The sequence below is a fragment of the Gopherus flavomarginatus genome, chromosome 3 (assembly GCF_025201925.1).
Source record: "Gopherus flavomarginatus isolate rGopFla2 chromosome 3, rGopFla2.mat.asm, whole genome shotgun sequence".
NCBI lineage: Eukaryota > Metazoa > Chordata > Testudines > Testudinidae > Gopherus > Gopherus flavomarginatus.
The window spans coordinates 39,932,681-39,949,271 of NC_066619.1; the positions used below are offsets into that span (position 1 = coordinate 39,932,681).

At 40.1% G+C, this 16,591-nt stretch overlaps 1 protein-coding gene across 3 annotated transcripts in view; it reads left to right on the forward strand.

Annotated features, from left to right (window-relative positions):
- The window catches only part of ZSWIM6 (zinc finger SWIM-type containing 6), a 163,929-nt gene extending 149,574 nt beyond the window's left edge, over nt 1-14,355 (forward strand). For all 3 annotated transcript variants that reach the window (XM_050946872.1, XM_050946873.1, XM_050946874.1), the window contains exons 11-14: nt 4,119-4,276; nt 4,992-5,155; nt 10,768-10,849; nt 11,728-14,355. In XM_050946872.1, the coding sequence (XP_050802829.1) occupies nt 4,119-4,276; nt 4,992-5,155; nt 10,768-10,849; nt 11,728-12,590 (1,267 nt within the window). In that variant the 3' untranslated portion in view covers nt 12,591-14,355. The remainder of the gene's footprint in view (nt 1-4,118; nt 4,277-4,991; nt 5,156-10,767; nt 10,850-11,727) is intronic.
- The last annotated feature ends 2,236 nt before the right edge of the window (nt 14,356-16,591 follow it).

Consider the following 16,591-nt stretch of genomic DNA (forward strand, 5'->3'; position numbering starts at 1 on the left):
GATTTTTGAAGATATTGACCTTTTCAGATGGAAAAACAGATACAATACTGGAGAGATTCAGGAAGACCAAATTGACAGCCAAATTCTTGGTGATCCAACCACCCCTCAGCATGAGAGATCCTTTAAGTCTGAGAGGTAATTCCTTCCTGCTCAACTACCACCTCAGTATGAACAGTACTAAAAAGGTCCTCTCATTCAGTTACATGTGGATAAGCATTGCAGGAGCTGTCAGCATGGCAGAGCCTGTTCTCATTAACTCATCTGGCTCCACCTGCAGAGGCTGATGGAAGAGTTCTGCCCTCCACTCTTAGTTATCCTCTTCTCCTTTTGATGTCTGGCTTTATTAGTAGTACAGTAGAACCTCAGAGTTATGAATTGACCAGTCAACCACACACCTCATTTGGAACAGGAAGTATACAATCGGGCAGGAGTAGAGACCAAAAAAAAAAAGCAAATATAGGACAGTATTGTGTTAAATGTAAACTACTTTAAAAAGGGAAAGCAGCATTTTGTTCTTCATAGTAAAGTTTGAAAGCTGTATTAAGTCAACATTCAGTTGTAAACTTTCAAAAGAGCAATCATAATGTTTTGTACAGAGTTACGAACGATCTCCATTCCCGAGGTGTTTGTAATTCTGAGGTTCTACTGTAGTAGTATTGTTACAGTGTGGATTAGAGATGTGTGTTGAGGATAATAGAGGCTATGTGATCCAGTCACACCAGCTCTGTCTGACTGCATTCTTCATCACTTTCCAGGAATTCCTTTAATGAGAACATTCCAAGACATGGTATTTTTCTCTCTCTGATCAACCTAGAAACTAAGGAAGCACCTCAGTGATATGAGGGAAAATATTTCCAACTCCTGATACAAACCCAAAGAGAGAAGATTATTTTATGTTAACTTGAGAAAAACAAGTATACTTAGTTGAAGATTTAAGTTTTATATGATGATGCCATGGCTATGACTCCTTCTGTAAAGCAGAAGGGCTAGTTGACTAGCAGATAGCCTATAGCCTATTCCATTCGATTTCAGATTACATTCATGACAAGGATGAAGATATTTCTTAACCTTGAAATCTTTAAAGCTGCTACATAGAATTCAAGTTGCACCTTCATGCAACGCTGTTCTCAGTTTAGGAGAGCAGCGTTATTCAGGAGAGCTGTGCTTCATTATTCACGAAAGCTGGTATTTTCAATGGAGTCTTAAGTACTTAGCCACACCATCTAGAGACAGGGCTACTGGTCAGTCCCCCATGCACAAAAGTCTTCACAGTCTATTCTAGATAGAAAGGGTTACTTGCCTGTAACTGGAGTTCTTGGTATCCTGCCTCTGCATATTTACAATCACCCACTCTCCTCCATTTTCTTGCATTCGCCTTTAGTATACTGAATGGGCAGAAAGGAATGGAGGGGAGTTGGAGCTGATGTCCCTTCTATATACTTGGGTCTGCATGGGGACTGTATGTGCTACCCTCAACAGCCACTGCTCTCTAGATGGTTTCTCAGTTTGCAGCACCAAGCTACATAGCCTGAGAATGTGGATCTGCAGAGGCAATCTACTTGGAGAACTCAAACTGCAGTGAGTTAACCTTCTTTTAGCACACTTTCTTTATCAAAGGGCACTATGAACTTTGTTTGGACTTCATTGGGTTTTCTGTGCGTAGTGAGGGCAGAATTTGGGCCCAAATTAAGAATGGATTTTTTTGTGTGGATTTTAGTAGGAGTCTGTTTTAGGTCATGTTTAATCAGAAGGCAGCTTCAGCTGAAATCTTGTTAAATAATTCATTGCTTCTTAAAAATGAGATTTGAAAAAGTAAAGAATAATAAATATGCTTGACTGGATCTAATTGAGGCCTTCAGATGTGCTGCAGTTTTGACTGTTACTCTGATGTTTTATAATCCATCAAAAATAACGTGTGTGAGCAGACAGTTCACCTTTTTACATTGGGCTTGCAGAAGGGTCTGGAAGCTAGGTGGTGGTGAAGGGTAAAGTGATCACTACAAGATTTCACAAAAACGCTGTGTGTTTCATGCTCTTTGTCTGGTTTGTCATTCATAATCTATTATTCAGTTCTACATTTTCTGCATGTAACAGTTGGAAGTACTCTTGTGTACCCAAATCATTTTCCCTCCTCTCTTTCCTCCCTCTTACCTGACAAAATTTACTAACTGAAGAGTGAGAGTGAGAGATGCCATTTTCGATTCTCCAAGACTCTCTCTTGAAATTGCTCTTGTATGTTTTAGGAACCTGCAGAGAACGGAATGACATCTTCTGTAAAACTTCAGTGGTCTTACAAATAGATTCTATAGTCCTTAGTGAGGAAGCAAAATACCCTCCTACCTAGAGAGCAGAGATCCTTTCTTTTCTTTTCTTTTTTAAGCCCAAAATCTTGTGAATGATATTGTAATACATGTCTTATTGAACTCATTTATTCATTACCTAATGTCTCAACGCAGTGGATTTTGAAGAGCCTTTGGTGACTGGAGAGATGCAAATTTCCTTTCTCTTCCCATTTCATTCCCTTCAAAAATAAATAAATTTTCAACCGAGTACAAAACAATAGTAACAACCTGGAGCCCAAGTAGGATGACCAGATTTTTGGAGCCATGAACCAGTACATTTTTAGGATTATTGGAGGGAGTCTATGCCAGCTGAAGGGGAGATTGGACTGAGGTCCATGTTGGGCCACGGGCTGAGGATCCAAGCATGTCTGATGTCCAGTGGGAGGGAGATTGTCACTTGTTTTGTTGGTGGGAGGGAGGCATGTCACTTGTCCTGCCTCCCTGAATGGTGACTGGAGTCCAGCTATGTCTGAAAAGAGCACTCCACACAGCCCCATCTGGGCCTCCATTAATGCTCAGGTAGAGAGAAGAGAGGAAGTGTCTTGGGAAGAAAGGGAATAGATGGGAAGCTAGAAGAGGAGGAACGTAAGGAAAGGGTTGGCCAATCATCAAGACAATGGCATTGAAACTGGGACAAAATCCATACTATAATGGGTCAACAAGGCGTCATGACTGCCTCATTAAAGCAAGATGTCTCTTAACCCTTGTCAAGAGACTGATCTTTTTATGGGAGGTTTTGCTTCTTTACATTCTTTCTGTGGTTATCATTCGTTATTTCATTAGACTTTCACATCTTACCCTGAATTATCATGACCTGGAATGCAGAAGAGAGGATAAGTATTTTTCTTCAGGATGACTACAACCTCATCTTTTCTAATGGCAATTATCTAGCATAGTGGATTTTCGCGAGGGAGGCATGACAGGTGATCATTTCTGCTAAAGCTACTCTCCTAACCCTTCCAGCCGGTATCCCTATATAGAACATGGTGGTCACTTTTCTGCATGTAAATCCTTTCGTTACTGAGATGGTTCTAGATTAGGGTAAACCCGAGGAAATTCTAGCCTCAGGATCAGGCATTGATTCCAGAGAAGTAATTTCAAAAGAGAGAAATGACTACCCATCACTGCAAACTAGGGTCTTTCCTCTAGACTTGCTATTATATAAAATGTTCAGAGTTTCTAGCCCTCATGTGCCAAGAAGCGAAATAAAAATAATTGTTGCATTGTAGTTAAGGAGTAAAATGTCCAATTTTCTTTCGGATTTTGACTCAGATGCTGAAGTCTGTTTGAGAATCTCTGTCATTCATTGCATAATTTTTTTTTTGGGTAAGAAGCTCACATATAAGTCATGTACAGTATATTGAGAAATATTTGCATCTCTTTGTCTATGAATTTCTCCACTTTCATTTCTAAGAGCTGTGGTCCAAAGACTGAAGTAGAAGTGAAAGATTTCAGCCCCTTAGATCGCTGAGAGAATAACAATGGTCTTCAGTAATGAAAGTTTAATACTGCTTCTAATTCTAAATTCTAATTTTCCTGTTTGATACTTAAGAAGGATCATGTGTCAAATATGGGTGACTAAAGGTTAATTAGGGTTTTGGCAATCTGACTTGTAGTGTCTAGTTGAAAGGACATGATTTGCTGCAGCTTTTACACCCGAATAGGCACACTTTGTACAAGCAGCCAAAGTGCTCTTCTGGCTTTGTGATTGCTCATAGGTAACCCCAGTTATAATGATGATTGAGTGAAAAGAGTGTATGTTCTTTCCTATTTCAGGTTGCTAGTATTGGAATCTACAGCTCCATCAGGAGATATGTCCCGCCCACACCACATTGCATCAGTTGTTCCAAACCGCTATCCCCGTTGGTTCACGCTAAGTCACATTGAGTCCCAGCAGTGTGAGTTGGCATCAACTATGCTAACAGCAGCCAAAGGTAGCGTTATCAATAAAGCTGATACATATTTTTAGTAGACATTCTATATTTCCAATATTGTATTTCAAACATAGAGTGAAGTTAATTTAAAACTGCTGCTTAGGAGTCTGAATTTTGATCTGAAAAGCACTTGAGGAGGAAACAACTAACTGAACAAATTTAAGGCTGTCACTTGGTTTTCTAGCACTGCTGCTAGACCAGCTGGATAGTGGCCAGACAGACTGGGTTTGGGTCTAAGACAAGTTATTTGTTTTGCAGTGGCCTAATGTGGATGGCAAAACAAGTCGGACAAGTCGGTTCTAGAATTCTTTAAATTAAGACAACTTTGTAGAATTTACCGAACTAACATCAGCAGGCACCTGAGGGATATTTGATTTCATGTTTTCTGTTCACGTGCATTTAGTTAGTTCTTTCTAAGAGAACTTGTATGGCTGAAACTTTCTTATATTGCTGCAGTTCTGGCATGTGTAGTTCAGGGCCACCCAGAGGATTCAGGGGGCCTGGGGCAAAGCAATTTCCATGTAAAAAAAAAAAAAAAAAAGTTGCAGTACTACAGAATACTATATTCTCGTGGGGGCCCCTGCAGGGCCCAGAGCCTGGGCAAATTGCCCCCCTCTGGGCGACTCTGGTGTAGTTGTAACATCTGCACCATTAGTGAATGTTTTTAGGTAACCTAATTGTTTCTTTGTTTTGTGGTTTTGTTTTTACATTGCAGGTGATGTTCGGAGGCTGGAAACAGTGTTAGAATCCATCCAGAAAAATATTCACTCCTCATCACACATCTTCAAGCTTGCCCAGGATGCATTTAAAATAGCAACACTCATGGACAGTTTGCCAGACATCACTCTTTTGAAAGTTTCTTTGGAGTTAGGCCTTCAGGTATTCCCGAAATTAGCTATTGCTACAGTAAGAGACTGTGAGTCCTTGGACCAAATTCAGCCCTGCAATGGTGGGTGCAGCTCCCATTGAAGCCATTGAGAATTGTACCCACTTGTGCAAAATCCAAACATGGCCCCTTCTCTTCACTGATTTGTATAGTACTGATAAATATAGGGCCAGCATATGGCACCAGCTTTGGCCCTTTTACACCATACAGGTCGTGGTACAAGACTAGAACACCTTCCTGGGGGACTCCCCAGTTCGGGGGTAGCATGAGACTAGTGTAAGCAGCCGCTGTATAGGAGTTTATTCAGGATGAGAGGAGGAATGGCCAGAGAGCTAAGTGCTCTGGTTATTCTGGGCTGCGGAGAAACCAGTAGGCAGACTTGCATGTCTGTCTAAATTAGAGCAGCCACCCCTTGTGGCTGCTCTAACATATATGTTGGGGCTGCTGTGGCACCTAGACCAGACCAACATTAAGAAGATGAAAAAGTGGCATAAAGCACAGAGGCAGTTGTACACTCTTGTAGTCTTAGTGAATGGATCTTCTTTGTGTTATGCTGTAGTCAAAAAAAAATTCTTCAAGGAAATGGAATCTTCAATTTGCAAGGGACTGCGTCTTTAAGAAGTTCTGTTTGCAAGCTATGTGCATACATTCCATTACTGGTGGGGAAAAAAATATTTTCTTCAGGTGGCCTCTTTGCATTCCTGGGGATGCACAGATGGTGCAGTTTGGGCCAATGGAGCCTTCTAGTAGCAGTGTCCATTGAAGCAATTGTTGGAATGCAGAGCTATAAAAGGAAGAGAGAGGGAATGCTCCAAGAACCTTAGTTCCTATGAACTACTGTAGTGGAGAGACTGGGATCCTTGGACCCAAATTCACTGGAATAAACAGTTCTCAGTGCCATCACAACCTTTGTTTAGTTAGCATTTAGTTCTTTTTATTTCATTTCTTTTTTTCTTCTCTTGGATATTTTTATTAAGGACTCTGTGATCTGGCACAGGTCTTTGGTTCCAATATGTCAGGACTTAAGGAAAATAAAAAAGAAACGTAGGTTCAAGTGATGGACCTCTTACCTGTCAGCTTTCCGCTTTTGAACACAAATGTGCTTTGTCTGGCCCTCTAGAGGAGTGGGGAAGTTGTTCATCGTCTCGTCACTGTATATGCAACATCTCCATCCTCAGGGCCGGAAAGGAGCATCAGAATTTCCTGGAAGCTGTGCTGTTGCAGTAAGCATTAGTGACTAAACCCTCAAATTCCAGAGCACAATGATGCAAGTGCTGGGAAACTAGCTTCTGCTCTAGTCCCCAACGTGGTTTAAAGAGCCAGACAAAGTCCCAGCACTGGCATCTGCCTTCCTGACTGGTGCCAAACCGAAGGGGCCAGTCTATGGAAATATTACAAAGATCGCATCCAGCATAGCAATAAACAGTTGGCCTTACAGGTGTCAGCCTCTGCTGAAAGAGGCAGTCCTCAAGGGCCTGCCTCTGAGAATCCAGGACTTCCAATTCATCACGCTGAGGTGCAAGAGCATGTCTGTAGTTCTGTGGCCTCGAAGTTGGAGTCACAGCAAAGGGTGGTATTGAAAGCTAAGTCTATATAGGATCATCCTGCCCCAGATCCATTGTCATTGTTTCTGTGCTTGAAGCCTGGTAAGGCACCCGATATTTCCTGCGATCAGAAGCGGGCCTTCATGCAGCACTGTATACATTATCCTCTGTGCTTGAAGGTAAAAATAAAAAGCATATGCAGTGAGGCAGGTTCATCCTTCTCCAGGAAAAAAAAAAAAAAAAAGAAATCTTGCAAGGCTGAACCAGTTTCCTTGACTATACAAACCTCCCGAGAGATGCAGGATCCTCCCCCTGGACTTCTACTGGTGCCCTGGGGAAATATCTCGCCCCTTTTCAGCATCTCACTTAACCAAACCATTGTCGCGCTTGAAAACTTCCTCAGATTCAGAATCGGGCCACGTCCAACCAGAGAGCTTTATTTGCCCTTCCCCTCGCAAGGAATGGATCAAGAAACCTAGAGAGCATTATTGAGACTCTGTACCAACCTTTCAGATTGTATGAGATCACTCTCCTGCACCCAGGGATTATAATAGGAAATTCTAAACTGGGTACTGTCAGAACTGGAAAGGTACCACCATGGGCAGTGTGGCCATAGCCTCCTTCTAGTAGGCATTGCTGTGAATTTAAAGGGGCTGAAGGAAGCTGGCAAAAAGGGAGCCGTCTTCCAAAAGAGTTAGAGGTAAATGCCCTGCACTGGAACCATCCTGCCTGGGTATGTAGCTCTTGCTAGTATCAAGGGAACAGTCTCCTTTACTTGTCCTGGACACACTGCCTGAAGAACTAGAGGCCTGTTGAACCTTTGAAAGTAGATACGGATGTCCAATCCTGTTCCTCACCAGAGGATTTGTTCCACTTCCATTAACTCATTGAGGGAATGGTGACTACCTTAAACATCCTTTTGGTAACTTTAGAGAAAACTATACGCACAGTTCATGACACAGTTGTTTACCCTCTAGGAACAAGATTACCCTGCCAATTCTAGATGGTTTATTATAGGCTGGCAAAAAATACCTAGTTAGACCCAACATCTTGACTAGTAATTTGTGAGAAAGCGGACAAGTTACCTCTGCTGAGGGCTTTGAGTTCTTCCAGACCCATACAGCTACTGTTGATTTGATGGCAGCTCCCACTACCAAAGAGCTAAAAGATCAAGTCCGCTCTACCCCCTTTGGATTGAAAGGGTAAGAAGGTAAACCCTAGGTAGAAAGAATTTCTCCTCTGCCACTTTGAGAATTAGAATGGTGAACTGCCAGATGATGATGGCCAGTGTTACCCAGGGGGGAAAAATAGTGCACTTTGCACAGTCTGTACCAACTCAAAGGAAAAGTGGCCCAAATCCCTTATTAACAAAGGTTGATCAATTGCGAAGCATACCTTGTATCTAAAGCTGTAGTATCCACGATTACATTGAGGCACCACTCATGATTACATTTGTCCGAACTATTCTTGGAACAAGAGCTAAGGTAGAAGACTTCACTCTTCTTCCCCATCCCTCTTCAGGGATTCTTATCAGAAGAACTTGCTAAAATCAGAAGTTCATTCACTGCTAGAGTTGGTGGGTGCAATAGAGAAAGTTCCTAAAGACTTTCCACGGATGGCATTTTATTCCAAATACTTCTTATCCTAAACAACGAAGATGATCTTCAACCCATTCTAGACTTCCAGAAACTCAACTCTTTTTTTCATCAGAAAGTTCAAATTCCATATCCATATCCTAGCCTCTGTCATCCCCTCCTCTTTCGAAGATTAATTTGTGGCTCTTGATTTACAGGATGCTTATTTTCACATCTTAAGCAGATATTTGCACTGAAAATACCTGAGGTTTGTTGTGGGAAGAGATCATTATCAATGCAAGGTTTTTCCATTTGGTCTGTCTGCATCATCTTGAGTATTCACAGAGTGCCTTTCAGCAGTGACAGCATGCTTGAGATGTCAGAGTATCCATATGTATCCTTACTTGGATGATTGGCTTACCAGGGCATCCTCATAGCAGGAATGAGCAAAAGCTCTATCATAAACATGTACCTTATTCCAAACACTGGGTTCAGGAAAAACTCATAGAAATCACACACAGTTATGACTGAGCAAGAGGGGAAGGTGACGTTGGAGCATTTCTAGATACTAGAGCTTTCCATCTAAAAGAAAGCTACTTAAAAATCCTTATGGCAATAGAAATACTACCTGGAACACAGTAATGATCTCCCTGGAACTGATGGGTGTTATGGCTTCAGCAATGTACGTAACTCTATATGCACATCTGAAAAAAAGACCTCTACAATACTAGTTAGTTGAATGCTGTATGACAAATACTGATAGAATGCTTTGTGAAATTGACACTACCCAGGGATGCGTTCCTACCTCATATAGTGTAGTTAAGAGCTGTATTCAACCCCCCAGCTTCCTCAGCCATAGTCAACACTTCCAATGTGAGCTGGGGAGCTCATTGCAACAATTTGACAATTCAGTCACTAAAATGCTGACGTGGAGGCTTTTTCGTGCAGAAATTCCAGAGTTGAGGGATATGTTGGGCTCTCAAATACTTTTTTCTTACATCTAGCTGGCAGAGTAGTTAAATATTATCAGATATACTACAGTGATATTTTACATGAACAGCAATGGGACACATTCCAGCCAGCTGTGCAAGGATGCTGTATGTAGGTCTGTAGGACTGCTGCATAGTGCACTGAAACTCTTCACCTTGAAGGCAAGGACAATTCTAAGCTCAATAGGGCAGGGACAGTCTTTGTCTACTGTGTTTGTGCTGGGTCTAGCACACTGGGGTCTTGGACCATACCTAGGGCTCTTAGGTGCTACAGTAATATAAATAATTAATAATATAATCGCAGGTCAGCTGAGTGGAGACTTACATGATCAGCACAAGCTTTCACTCAAGAACTCCATAGCAAAGACGTCTCCAAATTGGGGTATCTGGAAATTAGCCCTTCTTGCAACTTCACTTGTCAGAAATTTTGCTCCAAATCTGAATGCGACAAGGTGGGTGAAGTAATACCTTTATTGGACCAGTTTCTGTTGGTGGAAGGGACAAGCTTTCGAGTAAGTCCAATAAAAGGTATTACTTCACCCGACTTATCTTGATCAGCTTTATATATTTCTCATGGGGGAAGGGAATGCTGAATGTTTTCTCAGTGATATTCTCATTACATAATATGGAGGACTCCTTGTTGTGGTCATCTAGATTTCTGCGGGATCTGCACAGTTAACGGCATCATCCTTTCTGTACAATTTCAGGTACTGAAAATTATAAACATGTTACTTGCTTGTACTAGAACAATCCTTCACAAAATTAGTCACAATTCTTACGGGAACAATCACATGTAAATATAAAAATGAGAAAGAAAGAAACAGTCTATTTGCAAGTGGATTTGAAATATGGAGGTGTACTGCCCTTAAAAACCAGATACAGGACCTTTACTAGAATTTTGATCATGTTCATGTTGAGCTTCTTTAAACTGAGGTTTCATTCTGATAGACGAGTCAAATCATTATTGATTCTGAAAAGAGAAACAACCACTGGAGACTTGGCAGAATTAAGCAGCAGAGCAGATTGCAATAAGCAATAATACTAGTATATATCACTGCAGTCAAGTGAAAGGCAATACTAAGGGTTTAAGGAAAAAACGTTCGTGGCTGGCGTACTCAAAATAGGCATATATATCATCATCCATTTTAAACGCCACTTTTTCTACTTGAAAATTCTTATATTTATAATGAAGCATTTGATTATTTTTGAGGGAAAATAAAATCTTTTATCTGACCTTAAAAGAGCTGCAGTTTTATTGTGTGATGTAGAATGTAGTTCTGAAAATAATCTGTCCTTCCAATAGAACTGGTTGGCATTTTTCAAATCTTTGAAATTTGAACGAAAAAAATGACCATTTTGGGTAGGATTATTTTGCAATTTTTCAATCAGTGCTATGTCTAAATAACACAGATTCTTAATTGTTTGTGTGCTATCTCAAGTTTGTAGCAGAATTCATTTGTCTTAAGTGTCCATCCAATGCTTGTTTGTTTTTAAATAGGTGATGCGGATGACATTGTCAACATTGAATTGGCGGCGGCGGGAGATGGTGAGATGGTTGGTAACCTGTGCAACAGAAGTAGGTATGTTCTGCAGATATTGTCCAAGGATTAGTGCCTTCATTAGCCTGTCTTAAATGGTTTGGTGGTTTCATTTTGTTTGGTTGTGTATAGGCACTAAAAAAGTCAATCCCTTTCTATTGGTTTGCGGAAATTACTTTCTGATTAGAAGTCTTTAATTAGAGCAATAACAAGCAATTTTCTTGAGCACATAAGATAACAGACACAGCCCACCCTTCTCTTGGGTGGGTGTGCTCGGCCTTTCTGCATGAGCCCCAGCCACCTGGGGCTGACAGGCAGAGCTCTTCACAAAAAACAAAACCACGCAGCTCGCGCCTCCCTTGACATATTCCCATGTCTCCCTTGTGAGGCCCACCCTATAGTTTTAGTGCCAAATACAAACACATGAGCAGTTTTGAGATAACTTAAAGCGTTTTGCCCTGCCATGACAGGACTATTGACATAGAGAAAAAGGAGGTGAAATAGTTCTAAAAATTAGATTTTGAGGGTTGATTTGAGCTGCTCGGTCAGATGTTGAGATTTTTTAGTTCTGTAACTGGCCCCACATATAGGAGCCAGTACTTGTTATCCAAAATGCATTATCTTAAATAACCAGAAAAACAAGATGTCTTTCCAGGAAGTTAAAACTTTATCATGTGACTTTTGTAGAGTCACTGAAGCTGTTAGAGAACTGGAAAGAGAATGCCGAGTAGTGTTATTTTAATGTGCATTTCCCATCATGTTATCTCCATTGAGTTTGGTTGCATAAATAGCAGGTGGTTGGACGTACTGATAACTTCTTAGGCTTAGTTTGAAAAAAAACCAAGTTGTGGTGAGAGCCTCTTTCTGGTTGAATCCTAGTGATTGTCAATTGTTCATGATCCTGTCTCTGTCTCTCACAGGTGTTTATGCACTGGATAGCATCATGCAGAACTGGTTTACACTTTTCACTCCAACTGAGGCCACTAGTATTGTTGCTACAACAGTGATGTCCAACAGCACCATTGTCCGTCTGCATCTGGACTGCCTTCAGCAGGAGAAACTGGCCGGCAGTGCTAGGACGCTTGCTCTACAGTGTGCCATGAAGGATCCTCAAAACTGTGCCCTCTCTGCACTGACCTTATGTGAAAAGGATCACATAGCTTTTGAGACCGCTTACCAAATTGTTCTAGATGCTGCTACAAAAGGCATGAGCTATACGCAGCTTTTTACTATAGCACGCTATATGGAACATCGTGGTTACCCTATGCGGGCCTACAAGCTGGCCACTTTGGCCATGAACCATCTCAACCTGAGTTACAATCAGGACACACACCCTGCCATTAACGACGTTTTGTGGGCATGTGCGCTCAGCCACTCCCTTGGGAAAAATGAGCTTGCAGCTATAATACCTCTGGTGGTCAAAAGTGTCAAATGTGCAACAGTACTGTCAGACATTTTGCGTAGGTGTACTTTGACCACGCCTGGAATGGTGGGACTTCATGGAAGGAGGAACTCTGGTAAGCTCATGTCACTGGACAAAGCCCCTTTAAGACAACTCCTGGATGCCACGATTGGAGCCTACATTAATACAACACATTCACGACTCACACACATCAGCCCTCGACACTATAGTGAGTTTATAGAGTTTCTTAGTAAGGCCCGAGAGACTTTCTTAATGGCTCATGATGGACACATTCAGTTTACACAGTTTATTGACAACCTAAAACAAATATACAAAGGCAAAAAGAAACTGATGATGTTGGTTCGTGAACGGTTTGGTTGACAAAAATGTGTGAGGGCGGGGGGAGGGGAGGGGAGGGAAGGGAAGGGGTGGTTTGTTTTTACTTGAGCCTGCCTTTGTATCCTTTTTAACTTAAAGAAACAGAGCCACACCGGTATTATATGTGTATAGTTATATTGAGTTTGCAAACTAAATTGTCATGTTGTGAAAGTTTGTGTGTTTATTTTTTTCCTTTTTTTTTTCTTTTTCTTTTTCTATTTTGTATGAGAGAGAGGTTAAAAAAAGGTTTGGTTTACACTGAGTATATGTTGTCAAGTGGCAAAAGCCCACATTGCTCTCCTGTTCTTTCTGTATACGTTCACAGCCTCAAAAACAAAAATATATATTGCAATGGCTTTAAAAACCAAACCAAACACCTCCATCCTGTGATAAGTACCTCGAATGGATCCAGCTTTACTCCTTTGTAACTCATCCTTACATTTCAACATAGTTAAACAAACCAACAAATGAAATAGTAATAGTTAAAAGGCTGACCACGTGGCTTTGCAGTGCTGTTCATCCAGAAGCATGGCACACAATGCTTGTGCATGTGGAAACTTAGCGACTGTCAACATACATTCTCAGGGATTTATCAAAAAAAAATAAAAAAAAGAATGAGAGCATTTATTGTACTGTATATATATTATAGTATATGTCTGAATATTGAAAAAATATAACTAATTTATAAAAAAAATTCTATGTAATGCAAAATACTTGAAGCTGCAGTAGCTTGGTTTTAAACAAACAAAAAAAAAGAACCTATCAGAAGGACTAAAGTGCGCCTTGCTTCAGGGTTGGCTCAGGTGGTGAACTATATGCTGGGCATCTATGCAGAGCCACCTTTTGGATTGCATAGTTGGACTGATACCTATTGGGGGAAATCACACAATCTGTGTGTACATATATATGTATATGTATACACACATACACACATGCTTGTAACAGGCACTATAGTAAAGAGGGACAACAAAATACACAGCCAGAGCAGCAAGCCTTAGCATTAAGAATACAGTATGCCAGAAGTGGGGTTTGTGCCTCCTAGCCTAAAAGACTTAAAGAAATATCCTTTTTGACACAAAACACAAAATGTTTTCCAAAATGATTGACATGATATATTATGCCTTTGCAGTGAGCTAATAATAAGCTAACCTTTGTGCACAAATAACATATATATATAATATTTTATATATATATATGCTGCATAGGTATTTTGACTTTGTGCAGGACAGAAAGTTGTGTAGGTATGACTGTTCTACTTTTCAGTTTATTTTTTAATATATTTTATTTTCTCTAGAATTACTCAAACAAAAGCAGCCTTCTATCTTGCCTTGTCTTAATGCTTTAAAATAACCAAACTGGAGATCTAACTACCAAACTGTTCATTATATTATTAAATACCAACTTTGGTTACAGTATAGTGTCTTTACTTTAGCTGATGGTTCTGTATCCTTGTGCTTTTTAAAGCAGTTTTTATGTTTTGGTGCAAAAGTTGTCCAGTGTCTCTTGTTCCCTTCATTAGAGAACATGCTAGAGGTATGTTTGTAGGTATTTTTGTTTAGAGAAACTATTTCATGCTCTCCATTTTATTTATTATAATAGGTAAAGAGGTTGTACTTCATCACCCATGTAAACATGCTCATGAAGTTGAAAGTAATTCAGATTTGATACACTGATATCAATTTATTTATGTAACTAAATCACTGTTTTATAAACTTGTTAATGATCAACAATTTTTTGTTTTGATTAAAATTAGTTTTTTGAAAGTTGATTCCGCCTCCTTTATGGTGTCTGTTACTGCAGCTCAATTCTGTAAGTGTAGCTTATACTTCTTACATGCCACAGCTTTTATGCTTGGTGTAATACTGTGTTAGGATATTCCATGGCCATTTCTTTAGCAATCTGTATACTGAGAAACAAAACTTTGGTTTTCCAAAAAAGAGATTTGTAACTGGTGATTTTTCAAAAATTTCAGTTCTACCCGTTCTTGCATAAAGACAAAAGATATAGTGATAAGGCATATGGGGAAAGAATTAATGCTGCTTGCTAATAAAGATGCTTAGTCTGTTGTATAATAGAGCCAGTTCAGACATATCTCCCAGTGTGGAAAGTACAGCTTGCTGATGCACCATTTTCATGGAACAGCATTGGTTAGGTTGGTATGAGAAATTTGAAAAATCCTTGTATATGTGGTAGCACAGTACTTTTTTCTGTTTATTTTCAGTTTACTTGTATATTTTCTGTATTCCACAATATGTAGAACAGCTCATTCCACACAATATTATGAGTCACTGCCTTCTCACTCACCAGTCATCATCCAGAATCCTCCAGTTTTCTGAAGCACTCTTTATGAAGTGGTCTGATGCAGTTCTCATGACCTTAATGAGTCCTAATTTGTGTGACTAGTTATCTTGCTGGGAGAGGGAAATGTTCCACTGGAACAGGAGTGCCCTATTCTTAATATTCTATCAGCTGCAAAATAAAAAATGGGTAAGAGTTTGAGATGCACAGAAACCAGACTACACTGAAATGTCCCCTCATGTAGAACAAGAGAGAGAGAATCTGGTTGGCTCCACTGTAAGGTTCTCATCTATACCAATCCTGAGACAACACTTGTATAATAGAAGATGCCAGTGGCACACATTAATTTGCAAAAAAAAGCTCTGTTGATAGCAAATATTAGATACGTGAAGACTCTCCTCTTTTATGTGTCTGATACTTGGGGTAATAGAGCCTGCTGTTTATAGTCAGAAGCACTTAACTCGGGCCTAAACATTTTTTCTTTGTACATGTGTGGTACCAGAATATCAACAATATCATGTAAAACAGATATTTTGTACACTGCTGGGCTGAAATCTTAACACCTTCAACATTAGTCATCTGTGCAGATGCACATCCTGGATTTTCTCTGCCTTCTTCCAGACTCTCATACCATTGAATATTTTGACACCATTAATAATGGATCTGTATATATATAACACATCTTGCGAATTAAAACCAAATGAATGGGAACACCTCAGTTACTGTGACTGCTCTTTACACAGAACTGACCACTCTTGTGCTCTCATTCTAGGATTTAGTTGACTTAGACACACTTACTTTACTTTCTAGTTACTCATTCTTCACTTTGTTTGCGGAGTTCTGTTTCTTTGTTCAATCTCAGACCCACCATGCATTGCTTTTCCCATGCAATAAATTCAGACTGTATACTCTGAATTCCCTCACTTGACTCCTTCCTGTGATTCTTCCATTCCCTTGTTTGAGTACCTTCAAGTATCTTAAGATGAAGGGAGAATTAGCAACTAATGAATAAAAATGTCAAAGCATTGCCACTGTGCCCCCAAATCTGCTGTGCTATGAGACTTGTGCCAGTTAGCTGGGGGGGGGGGGATGGGGGGAGATTTTGTGCCACATCTGATGTAAAATGCATGTCTGACTACCAGCCCAAGGCAATTAACAGCCAAGCTGTCATAATTCAACAATATCCACTTTCCATAGGCTTTGGTCCCTTCTGGATCCTCCTTCTTTTTTTTTCATCTGGCTACTTCCTCTGCCATGCTAGGACTGTTCTACAGGCCTCATGAATATTTTATGGGATTCTTGAAAGTAAGAGTGCCTTTTTGGCAATAAGCAGATTCCAATTAGAGGACTTGAAAGTTCCCAACTCTTCTAGTGAGGATCAAGAATATTATTTTTTAAAATAAATATAAACAAGACTTATTTTGATGTCCTAATTTAAAAACAAAAGACTACTTTATTCTAGAAGAGGTGTAGACAGAATGCCACACTTACTTGCCCCCCAATGGATAATGAAGCATGAGAGAGAGAAAACTCAATCTGGCCTTAGGATGTAGCTCAGTGATTACCTACCTCTTCAGGTGGGCATCCTTTCTACAGAGGATTCATTATTGTGGACAGTGTAGATAGCAAAATTGAAGCCTATTTAAAGAGAAACCTGAAGACCTTTTGGGTTAAAATTAGCCTTGACATAAATGCATGCAACTACC